The 14,506-nt window shown below is 40.6% G+C and overlaps 1 protein-coding gene across 1 annotated transcript in view; it reads left to right on the top strand.

The window, feature by feature from the left end:
- Positions 1–14,506, top strand: part of plxna4 (plexin A4) — a 252,777-nt gene that overhangs the window by 39,747 nt on the left and 198,524 nt on the right. The window contains 1 exon segment of the mRNA XM_022195665.2: positions 1,591–1,773. Coding sequence (XP_022051357.2) covers positions 1,591–1,773 — 183 coding nt within the window.

Genomic DNA, 14,506 nt, shown 5'->3' with positions numbered 1-14,506 from the left:
GAGCCGGACTTGATGTATCTTCATTCTTTCTCAGAATCTGTTTCAGGGCCAGTCATTTATGGCTACCAGCAAGCTTTTGTGTAGAAATTTGTACTGTTTGAACAATCATTGTTGAGCTGGTATGCTCAACCTGCAGCATGTGGAGAGGGTGCATGGAGAAAGAGGAGGGGAGTTAAGAGTGAAATTTAAAGGCAGGAAGGGATTATTTTCATCGGAACAAATCTAATTATGTGACTTAAGCACACAGATTAGTTTTTAGGGGTTTAAATGATGACTGGAAAGGGGCCTTAACTTTATTTTGAAGCTGACTTTGTGTAAATTATTTGTCATCAACCTGCACATGCCCAGTGGTTTATATTGAACTAATGCTGGTTATAATCCATTGTCCAGGGGCTTTATTTATGCATTCAAATAAATCCTTTTGGAGTCTGGTTTCATCAAGTCAGTACAGTAAAGTGTGCATTTCATGACTCTCACCCACTATCTCATCTAATGTCCGACTGTTTCTGTGCTTTTTAAAGAGTGTAAACTCAGTCACCTGCCAAGTAATTTCTCCCCAAAGCAACCTATCGCATTGCTAAGCCATTAATCAAGCAGTGCCTGCCTCACTACTAAACCAAGTGTTGCTCCCAGAATAATGACCAATCCCCAACACCATTATTCTCTTATCAAAACCCATAAGTCATTCTGCCCACAGTGACTGGTAAGAATATACCCCCTGACTGGATTAAACACCTGCATGCAAACACAAAACATAGACAAGGACAAAATATGAAGCACACCTATCTGCATGTAATTGCAAAATCGCAGCAGCATGTCCACACCAAAAGCATAACAGATGAACCGCCATCCAGAGCCGTGTTTCTCCCCACTTTAATTCAGTTTTATATATATTTAGATGCATTGCAGTGATTTGCCTCAGAGCCCTGTGGTAGTGCACCACTTCTTTTTTTTTTTTTTTTTTTTTTTTTATTTCTCTCAGTTCTTTTTGAATCACTTCACATCGAATATCTTGCTGCAGTGGCATTTCTGCAGTTGCTGTTGCATTGGGTGGACGGTGGGGAATTGTGCCTGACAGAGCAGCCTCTGGTGCTATTACAGAACTCCAGCCTGACTGCAGTCTTCTTCCATCTTCATCTTTCTTGCTTTTTTGTCTATTTGCTGTTTTTTGTATGTGGACCAGTAGACGCACAAACGCATAAATGCTCACAGATTTTCAATGACAAACAGTACAAAATGTTTCTCCTTTGCTGACCTCCCTCATCCATGTACCTTTCCCTTATGAAAATAGTGGCAATTAGATCTAATATATTGATACCTATTCTGATTGAGCCTGTGCTCACTGTTTGATTTTTATTTTTATTTTTTTTAATCAGTTGTAAGCGCAACACTGCACGACGCCCCCAACTTTTCTCTATTAGATATCTGTGGCATAGTTTTGTTTTCAAAAATGGTCACAAAATGTCCTGAATGTTTGACCAAGCAGTGCCACTTTACTGAAATTTAGATTTGAGAACATTATACGTCCACTATTCATGAGACGGACAGAAACATGCGTGTACTCATCCCTCTTTTTCTTCTCCACTGCAGCTCTTGACCATAGACGATGATTTTTGTGGCCTCGACATGAACGCACCATTGGGCGTGTCTGAGATGGTGCGTGGCAAGCCTCTCTTTTCCGATGCCATCGATAAAATGACTTCTGTCATCGCCTACGTCTACAAGAACCACTCGCTGGTCTTCGTGGGCACAAAAAGTGGACGAGTGAAGAAGGTAAGGAAGAGAAATACCGTTATTAAAAGTCGCATAGATGGTTGAATATATGGAAGCAGAGATTTGGTTTCTCTCTTTTAGCATGTGGAGGTTTGGACTGGGAATTGGGGACTGCTGGATTGGAGGACGGATAGTAGTCGAAAGGCAGATTGACTTTCAGGCAAATCAGCTGAGTCGGCTGTATTTGCAGTAGGAAGAGGTGTATGTGCATGCATGAAAACGAGGGAGACTGAATGGAGGAAGTGTGTGTACTTTGCTGTGAAGAGAAATTCTGTGTGGTGTATGTGCGTGTGTTTTGAGGAAAGGGGATCAGCAGAGCCCCTGAGGGGGTTTTATTCCTACAGTCAAGCCTATCTGGTATCTCTCAACATCCTCCTCACCCTCTGCACCATATATCACACATACACTCGTATACACCCAGTATCAGGAGTATCCGCTGTACTTTTCCTTCACTTTGGACTTGTATAAAATCCAGAGCCCTGGGGGCAGATTGTAGCACACATCAGCATGTTCCAGAACTTGCTAGACAGCACAGATCAGCATGTTGCAGAATCGATTAGACAAAGTTTCTTATCTCTTTCTTGAGGCAAATTAAACGATCAGAATAAGATGAAATGCATCATTTATTAACCAATTGGTGTGACTGAACAATAGGATATTGTTGAACTACGCAAAGCTAGATAAATTATATTTGTGTTAATGATTTTGTATTTTTCATATTTGTATAACAGTTTGATAATGTGTCAGTTCATTTTAGGAAACAAAAATGGCTTTTAATGGTGTGGAAATCCCTTCAAAATGGGAAATTCTTTTTGCAGCTGGGAGTGTTACCCATAGCATTTGTGAGCATCTTTGACCATAACTGTCTCTCCCTTGAAAAACATGTCACACTCTGTGTGACAGCGGAGCCCTTGGTTGAACAAGATTTTGTCCCCTCAGAGTTGAACAGCACTGGATAAGCTGGGTTTTGGTGTGTTGTGGCTTCCCTCTTAGACCCCCCTCATGCCCCTGTGCCCTCCTGCATGTGGCAGCTCTTTTCAGAACTAATGGGATGATGCACTGCTGCTAGGTGTGATAGAACTTGGTAGCTCCTGTACTTTTACTCTGCTTTTTCGCACATACACACATGTACACACACACATATACTGCAGGGCCATGACTGAGACTAATTCTGGGGGCGGCCAGGCCAGCGAGCTTCACAGGCCTGGGGAACACAGTATTATACAGAGAGGAGGAGAGAAGAGACTGAGTGACTGAGGGAAGCAGAGTAAGGTTTAGCTGGAGGCTGAAGATTGGACAGAGATGGACTACATTCGAGAAATGAATGTTATGAAGGGGGCTGAGAAGGTGGGAAGAGAGCGTTTGTATGACCACAGTTGAATGTAGAGAGATGAAAAATGAGGGAAAAACTAAAACAAAGATAAACAGCCAATGACAAATGATCTTTTTCTTTTCTTTTTTTTTTTTTAACTGATGCAGAGGCAGTGAGGATTGCCGTTTTTTACATTCTTATTTTTAATTACTGGCACCTTACCTGTGCTGGTTACTGTTGATGTTTTAGTCCATGCAGGAGCACAGTGATCGAGGCAGCAGATTTCCATGAGGTAACCAGCATAGCAGGCTGATGTTTATAATGGGAAATATGTAATCATATCTTTTTTAAAAAAAAATTCATTTATTTGATAGGGACAGCACATATTAATGAACATATAAATATGTAAATATGTCAGATTATAGCCACAGGCTAATTTCCATCTGTTGTCCCGAGACAGGCTGCTGGAATGGTCACATTAAACAGTAACAGAAAAAATATGTAAAAGAAATCAAAACATAGAACACAACTAACATTATACACTTTGATCATAAACTGGGACAGAGTGAAAGAGGACACAGGAGGGACAGGAGAGGACAAAGGGGAAAAAAGGAAAAAAGAACCAAAAAGGGCAGGAAGAACAAAAGACATAGGACAAAACTCAAAGGAAAACATTAAATGGTTGAAGATCGTCAGAGCATGAGCAGTTCCCAACCACAAGGCAGTATGACATTGATCAGTTCATAAATTCATCACAAACACTAAATTTCAATAAATTAATCATTTATCATTATCATTTGGGTTTTTAGAATTTTGTATCAAATGATAAAGTACAGTAGTGCATTGCACATGAACCCATAAAGCACATCTCAGCAACCAGGTCACTGCACATCAATCCATAAGGTGCTCTTCAGTGCCATCAGTCAATGCTCACATTTTTGATTAGATCTGAGCCACTCCTTTAAGTGACCTTTGAAAGTTTTAAAACTTTGGGCCTCCCTCACTGAAGTTGGTATTTTGTTCCATTGCACACAACCTTTATAGGACAGGACATTTTGACCAAAAGCCGTTTTCCTAACTGGCACCTCACAGTCAGCCCTGCTTATGGCCCTGGTGATCCGTGACTGGTTGGTTTATATTTAATCTAATTTGAGAGAGGTGGTGGCGCCAACCCATGTAAACATTTGTAGATCAGGCAAGCATTTTTAAATGTAATCAAATTTTCAAAACTTAAGATTGAATTTTGTCAGAATGTTACAATGGTGATAGGAAGACTTTTTTTATCAAGAATTTTTAAAGCTCTTTTAAAAAGACTTTCAATTGGTTTTAATGTTGAGCTGCCTGTCAAAGACCAGCTAGTAATACAATAGCCTATGTGTGAGAAGATCATACTGTGCAGAAGCATCATGGCAGCCTGATCAGTCATTGACCTACTAATTTGATTGAAGTTGGATACATTCAATTTAATTACTTTAACTAATATTTTGATATGACTTTTAAATGAAAGAGTAGAGTCCAAAAGCACACCTAAGTATTTAAACTCCTGGACTAACAGCAATTCGGTGCCTCTAAAATACACATTAGAGCGAGCAAAATTTAATGCTTTTTTTTAGAGAAAAACATACAGACAGTCTTTTGTGTAAGTACAAGCAAGACTGTTTGAGCCAACTTTGAATGTGAGTCAGTGCTGATGTTAGTTTGAGCTGCTGTCTCAGCTGATTTAGCACCTGTATAGATATCTACTACATACTGCTCATCTGTAATGAGAGTAAGTTATAAGTAAGTAAATGTAGTGGCTTTGAGTATCAAAAACATTACAAACTCTAAGGTTTTGTGACTGTTTTTACTTCACAAAACCCAGGAAATATTTAGTCTCCTTTATCGTCAGGCTTTTCTTCTTTCTCTCAGATCGTTTTAAGGCTTTTTTTCCCAAAAACTACATAGGACTACGTATGACTGCAACTAATAATTATTTTCATTGTGGATTAAGCTGTTTATTTTTTTCTCAATCAATATATTAGTTTATTAGTAGTCTATAAATGATGACATCCTCAAATGTCTTGTTTTGTACACCACCATAAGGTATTTAGTTTACTGTTGGATGAGTAAAGAAAAAGGAAAATATCCAAATTCAAGAACCTGGAATTAGAGACTTTTTGTCATCTTTTTCATCAAAAAAACTGCCCAGATCAATACTTTGATTGTCAAAATAGTTAGTAATTAATATAATATTGTCAACTAATTGATTACTCCAATAATAGCTGCTAATTCACTGTGAAATACAACTTGCCCTTTAATCTTAAAAATCAAAGTGAAATGATTTGCATCAAGTGTCCTTGTATCATCATCTAATTTTATAATGATTAAAGGATAATAGATTAATATGCATCAGTTTTAACTTAAGTAATGGGATATGTTGTGTTTGTTTTGGTTTAACATGAAGATCTTCCAGCCGCATCTGCTGCTATCAGAAACACTTTCTATCAGTGTTATCGCTACAGACAACAGGCTGCTCTCAGTGACCGTAATATGTGTAGAGAGGTATAGTGACTGAAATCAATACTAACCTTCATTGTTGCTGTTTTCATTATTATGAAAAACCATGGCCAGGTTTCATGTGTATTAAAGACGACAAGTTTCTATCTTGTAATTTAATGCTGGAAGTTGTGTAAACATGCCCATGTTGTTTAAAAACTTAAATTACATGGAATTAGTTTAGGCTAAATTATGCAAATTCATCAATTCAAATCAAAAAACCTCAACAGCTCATTTATATGTTCTGAGTGATCCATTTGTAAAGGCTAGAAAATTTAAGTTGAGTTAATTTCAATTTAATAAAACGTATATCTATATTAAGTTGAGAAAATATCTGTTTTTTTCCCCACTTAATTCCCATATGACATTTTGCAGTGCTGGCACTTGAAAGAATCCTGTCTGCAGGGTTTTGGCTTTGTTCTCCTTCACACTCAACATGAATGAAGATCAGATTGTGCACATATGGTATATTCCGGCAAAGAACCCAACAGACGCTCACAGGCTTTGACCGAAGGTGATCAATATTCTGTGTCAACACAGGCGTGCACACACAGTGCCATTACAACCCCATCCTCCCCTCCCATGTACATACTTCCCCTCCCCTGTCATTAACTGTATACCATTAGATGACATCACAGGCAATAAAAGGCAACAACAAGACAATAAAAAGTCTGAGCTTCAGTCCACCTCCTTCATCAGTGACTTTATAACCCCTCGGCTAATGGATGTTGATTTATACACACTCCTCCATCTTACTTGTTCCATCCCTCAACCCCCTCCTAGTTGGTGCTCTCAGATCTTCTCTCTCACACCGTCTTTCACTCCATTTTTTCCCACTGTTATTTATGATCTTGTGACCAACACGTCACCCTGAATAAATACAAGAATTACGGTAAAAGAGTGGATGGACTTTAATGGAGTGGTGTTTGGTTGAGCTAAATGTTAGTGTTTACAGGCTCGCTTTTATGACATCATGAAGTTGAGCTGGGAGTGGAAGCTGAGTGAATTAAATTCAATTTGCTTGTGAAGTAGTTTAATGTAATGGGGGTTAGAGTAAAATTTTGCTAATATAAGGTTAGGCCTGTGATCAAAGCACAGATGTACAGATGACTTTCTTTACCGTAATGACTTCTCAAGGCCCTAAACTGATCCTTAAGTCACACAATGTGTACTTAACCCTAACCTCTACCTTAACTTCAACTTAAACTGGAGATGTGTTATTAGGTTAAGTTATCAGGCTCCATTTACATTGAATATGTTGATGTAATGTAAGCCTGTGAAGAAAATGAGGCTGGGCAGGTTCCCCAGGATACTAGATGCTATTATGATGGATTGATTCTCCTGCATGAATCTGAAGATTATTGTGGCCAGAAGGATGTTGTGGGTTCTGTAGCCATTCTGAAAGATAATTTTAATGGTGTAGGGAAACAGACGTGCCAAAGTCTGGAGAGTATGTCTGGATCAGAAAGCAATTTTGCCCCATATTTAATGCTTTTACTGTCTTTTGAGCCAAAATTTCTCATTTTGCATTCATGGTCTACTGATTTCACGTTCATCCTCACAAATATTGACCCAACACGCAGATTGAAATCCATTCACAGACACCAACCATTGCCTTAGATGTCTTTAATGCTGAGTGGCTGTATTGTGTAAAGTCCATTTGACACAGTCTAAGCTGCATTTTCCAACAGTTTCATGTCAGCATAAAAACAAGCAGTGCTGTTAAATCAGTGGAAGTCTGTACATGCCAACAGCTACAGTCATGTTTGGCCTTTACTGTCTTGTACAAGGCTTAAAACTGTCAGGGCTTGTATGATCTGTACACCTCCATACCTTTTCCTCATTCTTTTTTATTTCTTCCTCACTTCTAGTTTTTTTTAATTGATGATAGGTCTTTTCCTCTTCCCACCTCTTTCTTCTCTTTTTTTCTTTGCGTCCCCTCCCTCTCTCTACCTCTGGTTGCCCTCTCCTCATAATTTCCCTCTTCCTTTTCCCTTCATCTCTTTCCCTCCCTCTGTCTCTCTGTCCATGGCTGAGTGGAGTTGCTGTGAAAGCTCTTTGATGGCTACCTCCTGCCACTGGAAGTGAATGGACCATATGGCTTCTGTCAGACTGTCTGTCGGTCAGTTTGTGTGTTCGTTGGTCTGTGGCTTAAGGAGGAGATGGAGATGTGATGAAGATAAAAGGCTGTGGCTGGGTAAGGTTTAAACCCATTTAGTGCAGGTCAGTGCACAGCAGCATGTCAAGGGGAAAGCCTTAACCCCCTGTAGACTTTGGTTTTGTTTATGGTCATCTGGTCATCAGCATGAGGGATGCACATTGGTGTTCACACAAATGCATGATATTCACACATTGCACACGATTGCATGTATTGATAGGACATGCATGCATCAATGAACACTTAGACCCACACAACAATCCATGTACATAGTACCGGACAAAGGCTGGCCATGGGGCCGTGGCTGGAGAGGTGGACTAGAGGACAAGAGGGAGGTGTTGAGGGAAGAATTGGAGAGAAAAAAGAGGGGAGGGATGAGATTGAGGGCCACCTGCCGAGGTGCTAATGCATCTCCCCTCTGTCCATCTCAATGGGGGAGCATTGGCGCTCAATACAATGAGCATCTAACCTTGAACTTGACTGAGACAGTTGCTCAAAAATGAGCAAGGCAGTACATGCCAAGGTAATGAAGTCAAGGTACGCTCTGGACAAATGTGTTTCTGTGACCTAAATATTGCCAATTTATACAAAACACAGTCAAAGGTAACGGTTCAGAATATGATGGTATAGAGTAAACATATTTTCCATTGAACATTTTTCAGTATTTGGCCAAAGGCACAGAGCAAGGTGTTATGGCAGTTTGTTCACCTCTTAACCGCTGCCACTACTTTTCATTCTATATAGTCAGACAGCGAAGAGGGAAGGAAAAGGGGCAACCACAGAGAAAGAAAGCGAAAGGAAAGTGTAGACTGACATAGGAGATGGTGAGAGATGGAGAGGCAGCTGGAAGAATGGTAACACTCAAAATTATAGCCTCTTGAAGGAGGGGTGTAGTGTGCCCAGGGAGATTTGTCATTTAGGGTTGTCAAGAGAGATGGCATGCACGAGAAACGGATCAATTCCAACACTGAATGGTTAATGTTTGTTGTTGGGAAGGGAAAGGTCAAAGTCTCACTTTTGACTCAGCCTCTGTCAATATCTGTTTCATGCTCTGTACAGCCTACCCTGACTTGACTGTCTCATTACCCCTCTGTTCAGCTATAGTGATCCTTTTCCCTTTCACTATCTGTCTATTGCATCCCCTGTCTAATGAATGAACAGGTTTTTTTTCTAACCTGCCTCTCTGTCAACACAAATGACTGTGTACAGATACGTGTGTGTATGGATGTTGGAGCTCCACCATATTTATTGTTCTGGACCAGTCCCATATGTTTTGTGGGTTGGTTGTGTCCTTGTTTTGCATGTGTGCGCTTGTCTGTGTGTGTGTGATTGGTTGGTTAGCCCCAGATGCAGATTATTGAAATTGGCTGAGCTGAGCCGTGGTCAGTGGAGCAGAGGATTAACTGCTTAAAGCTAATGATGAAATATGCTTTAGGACGGGCAGGCATCGTGTGCATGTGTGTGGACAGTGGTTTATTGGTTGATTCAGAACACCCTTCCCATCCCTTGTTATGCTATAAACACAAGTCTCTTCAACACGGGTGTATACACTGTCCAGTAGAATTACAACCACACCCAGTTGTCCGTTCTTGTTGGTCTAAACCTCTGCAGTATTCAGACAGTATTCCCAGAATGTCAGTGTCCCCCTACTGTTAAGTATTCCTTAGCAGTCTTGCTAGTTGCCTTGGCACTGTGTGTGCATGTGTGTGTGTGTTGCTGCTCCCACACCAGCGAGTGCAGCACACACTAAAGAAAGCTCAGACGTGAGTTGCCATGGTAGCACAAACTGCTCCACACGCACGGGATAAAATGTATAGAAGGCATCAGTACAGGGAAACACGTGCACACACACACACACATCCAAGAGTGTGTTGTGATACATGAAGTATTTAATTCCCAGAAAGCTCCCAGTATTGCACACGCATTGTAGATATTGCTGGTGATACACAGAACTGAGTGAACATTACAATGACTTGATCTGACGACAGTGGGCTGTTATTTGACAACTGGTGCTGTCCACCTCCCAGCTATAAGGCTGATTGAACACACAGTATTGGAGTGCTAGTGTTCATCTTGCTGATTTAACTGCTGTCTGTTAAATAGCTTTTTTTCTGGTATTTGTTGTAGCAGTAGGAAGGCATGTCAAGGAGAATCAGTCAGTGGGAACCTCCTGGCACCCTCTGCCACCCTCCTTCACCTTATGTTTTCTTTCTTAGCTCTTTTATTGCACCATTGTTCCTAGCCAATTGTTTCTCCATACATCATCCTCTAAGTGCTGGGTACACAAGGTTTGCTTGGGACTCCTTCCAAATTCCCATTCCTTCTCCAGATTTTAGGACTTGGTTTCGTGTGCGTTTCATATTTGTTTATCAGTCTCTGTGTCTGTATTGGTCAATTTTGTGCAGAAAATGATGGGGGCTAATGAGAAGTGAAGTCCATTAGGGGCCTGGGAAGAGGATCAGAAGGTAGTGATTGCCGTGTGTGCCGCTACATAAAACCTCATTCAGTAGTCAGGCTGTCTGAATGGGCAGAAGGCAGAATCCATGTTGTATTCAGTGAGGAAGTCTTAGCCTTTCCTTGAGTATGGATATGGGGTTAAATGGAATTGGACAGGAGAGGGAAGATGAGGAATGGAAGGGAAGATAGGCTGGGAATAGAAATGCGGGGAAATTGGGGATGCTGTGGGACAGTGGTTCTGCCAGATACAAGGGAAAAGAACGTGGAATGCACTTAAAGCTGTATAAATGTGAATCAGGCATTACTTTTTGTTAAATTCAGCTTGTCTTGTTTTATCAGTAGATTCTCGGTTTGCTATTGATTGGTAGAAATGAAATCTCCTTTTACTTCTGAATGACAGAAAAAGTTGGTGACCTATACACCAGAATTCTCCAATTTTGCATGATGGACACTGAAACTGAGATGAAGAGATGTTGGATGAAAGCATGATGGTGAAACAAAAAAGGCTTTGAAGATGGGGACAGGGATATATTGCTGGAAAATGTGCACATGGTGATGGTGAGAGACTAGAGATGGATGGGTGCCACGCTAAACTGAAGGCTAAATAGTCAAGGAGCAAAAGTGAAACAGTTGAGGGAGATGAAAAAATGAGAGTGAGGCAGAAGTAGAAAGCAAGGTGCCACTGGGAATTGATAGCGCATGTCTTTTAGGCCGTTAGGGAATTTACCTGTGGTCCTCACAGGTAAGCTGGGTGTTTAGTTGATGAAAGACATGAGGCAAGCAATTTTTCCTCTGATTTAGACGGAGCATCTCACGGTGCTCAGGTTAGCAGAGAGCAGCCAGTCAGCAGTGACCTGACTCAACAGATACACAAAGTGCCCTGATATAGTGGATGCCGTTGCTTGTGCGCTCAACGTGCTGGGTTGTCAACCTTCCCGTGTGCGCAAAAATAGCTGTTCACATTACGTGTGTCATTCAGGTGTGTATTTATAGCTGCCATTGCTGTAGCTGGGCCTTATCCTTCCTTGCCAGTGTTTCTTTATAATTGATGAGCTGTCAGTGGCTGAACAGGGTTGAGCGCACACTCGGACACACACGACACAAAACCAGCCTTGGTAACCAGCTGCTGCACTGCAGGTTGACACCACCATGTTTGCACACACACAAGCAGAGTAAGTCAGAACCACTCGATGGCCTTAAGCTGCACTGCTGCAGTGCTTGTCACAAAGGTGAGCCTCCAGCTATGAATGCTCCATTTGGTGCCACAGACCGTTGTTTGTAATTCTCTAACTTCATGATTAGCTGTAACAGCTCTTGGCCATTAAACTACCTTGGAATGTCAACCCGATGTTACACTGTTGCGATATTTTCAATGCCTTTCCTCGGAAATTAAATTAATATTTGACACGAGCCTTGCAGAAATGATTTTTTTATTTACACAGATCTCTGAAATGGAAAGCGGGAAGAGAGTGGGTGAACAGCCACAGAAAGGAGAGCTCAGCAGCGAGAGACTGAAAGAGTGTAGAGGGCAAAATCGGCAAGCAAGAATAAAGGATGAAAGCTACAGAGATGGAGAGAATGTCGAGAAAGGGTAAAGTGAGAGTGATGACATGGAGTTTGATGTTCATTTCACTCTCATGAGTCTGCACCTACTGAGAAGAGTACCAGTATGTGGCAGCATATTGAGCTGTGAGTGATTTGAGTGGCTATTCTCCACAGTGTGTACGTGGATTTGAAAGGCTTGAGCTAGCAGAGAAGTTGCAGAGTGAAAATGGCGAACTTCACTCTGATCTTACTGTTTCCTGGCAGTTTGAACTTTAGCTGACTCTCATGTGTTGCTTGCTAAGGGTTAAGATGAGGTTAGCTACTGAGGAGGATGAGTCAAGTTCTGGGGACATAAACAAATCCAAAGGCTGCCAAAGAATGCGTTTTGATCAAAGTGTAATTTTCGCATTTTTCAATCTTTTTCCAGTGGATGGCTCATCTTGTACTTGAGCAGAAAATATCAGAAATCCTAAACCTTTAAGAAGAGCTTTATATTGTCAGTCCAAACATTTTTTTTGTGGAGTGGCACATTTGTGTTTGTACACTTTAAGACATTACATGAAAACTTTTGTTTCGTGTGTAATGCCGATATATATTTTTTATGATGTGATCCATTAACTTATGAAGTGATTTTGGTCTGTTTCCATTGACAATGAGTCTAATATCTGCTGAACATTACCAGACCACAGTGAATAAAATAAAACAGTAAGTTGGCTTCATAAAGCTTGGGAATGCTGAGTTTGTGCTTCATTTAATTAAATATCTCAGATAGTGGGCAGTGCTGTCTCAATCTCCACTATACCAACCCTTTAGAAATTGCAGGCAGAAGGAAGATGTGATCCAATGGCAGGTGAATTCCAATAAACAACCTCAACAAACCCATAGGAAAAGCATTCTCTCTCTTTGTTTTTCTTCCCTGTGCTTTTATTTGTCTATCATTCTATCCCTGCATCCTCCCTTTCCCCCTCCCTCTATTCTAATTAACATGTTGTTGTGCGACTGTCCAGTGAGAAAAGCTGGCAGCTTGTGTGTGTTTACAAGCTGCTCACTTCGGATGGCTTTGCCAGGCAGGCATGGGGCTTGCATCATGAAGCAATTTAGACTTAGTCAAACTGCCTTTGGGTTACTAGGCATCACTAATGCTGGCGCTTGGGGGAGAAAAACGTCAGAGATGGCCATTAATTGACTCCGTTAACCCCAGATTAATCAGTTTACCTACAAGCACATTCACATGAAAAAAATGAATTTGTAATCACTTGCAATGCCAACACATCCAAGTCTATAGAGAGGAAAATGTTATGTTTAGGATTTTTTGAGATCCAGAGTCATTTTTGAAATCTAATTTATTCTACTGGTCTTCAAAGATGTCTCGGTGCTCACTTGTATGTTTACTTTGAAGTTGCTGTGCCCATACGTGGATCATTTTATAATGACAACTGCATATGTTCTGCTATTGTATGGATTAATAGGGAGCATTTTGGTCTTATTACTGAACCTACCCTGATTATCCAAATTAAGACCACATGTGCTGTGAAAAACACTCTCACACCACAATAACACATGCATGAACACATGCATAAGCACCAAGAAGGAGACAAATACTCAAAAATAAGTTGTGAAATGGCAACTAGAGCATGTAAGCATCTACGTCTACATAAAATTTACAAACATCACAAGCATAATCAAAAGCTTTCTGTCCTGCAGTAAATCCATTATATGTATTCACTCTTACATAGTTGAGGCCTGACACAGGGATTTTTACAACACAGCCATCCAGATGACATAAGAACTGCCTCCTGAAGATTTTCAGATGTTCCTACTCATGCAACATATGAAGGTTTTCTTCCCCACCTCTGAAAGCTTATATGTACCTGTCCAGTTAATTAGTATCTCTGTTAACATTCTTAAACCATATCCAGTGTGTGTCAAGCTAGTAAATGAGTATGTAACTATGCCCAAGCATTCTCTCCTTCCTTGCATCGTAACCACAGAGCAACATTCCAAGCATTGCTGTTTTTGATACACATAGAAACACACCTACACATGCACGGACATCTACTCCAATGAACAATACCTGAACAGTTAAAAATCATCCTGTATTGCTGCTTTTGAAGGAAGGAAGATGCAGCTGCTTTTTTTTTTCCATGCACTGGAAGAAGCACTTGCCTTGGTATTAATTACTTGGCAGGCTGTGCATGCATGGGCCCTCTATCCTGTAATTAATGATTCCTGAAGGTGGTTTATGTTTTTATAAATAGCATAGGAAAAGTTTTTAAAGTAGCTTCACCTGAATAAAATGAAAGTGAGTTAATTGTAATTTCAATTTAGTTTTGTGCATTAGTATTTGCCCCCGTGCCAAATTATTGCATGGCGATAGTTAATTTGTGCTCCAGCAGTAGAAAATCAATACAATGTCTAGCAACTAATCACACAGTGTGTTCCTGTATAGCTCCGTGGATGGATGGCTGGCAGTAATCCTGCCAGGGCCAGAGTGTAATTTCCCATCAGTGCCTCCCATACTACAAATTTATACTCTTGTACCCAGGAAGAGCATTTAAGCCTTGAAAAGAATAGAGGGAAAAACTGCATTGAGCTCCACCTTTTATTATTTTCCCATGCTTTCCTACCAAAATCAGCCATAAATAAAGTTCCTTGTTATCAGGGGAATCGGACAAGAATAATGTTCTTTTCATTTCAGGCCTGGTTAATGAGAAGAAGAGAAAAAT

The sequence above is a fragment of the Acanthochromis polyacanthus genome, chromosome 1 (assembly GCF_021347895.1).
Source record: "Acanthochromis polyacanthus isolate Apoly-LR-REF ecotype Palm Island chromosome 1, KAUST_Apoly_ChrSc, whole genome shotgun sequence".
Lineage (NCBI taxonomy): Eukaryota > Metazoa > Chordata > Actinopteri > Pomacentridae > Acanthochromis > Acanthochromis polyacanthus.
Note: the sequence above shows the minus strand (reverse complement) of the source record. Positions and strands in the feature narration are given on the sequence as shown.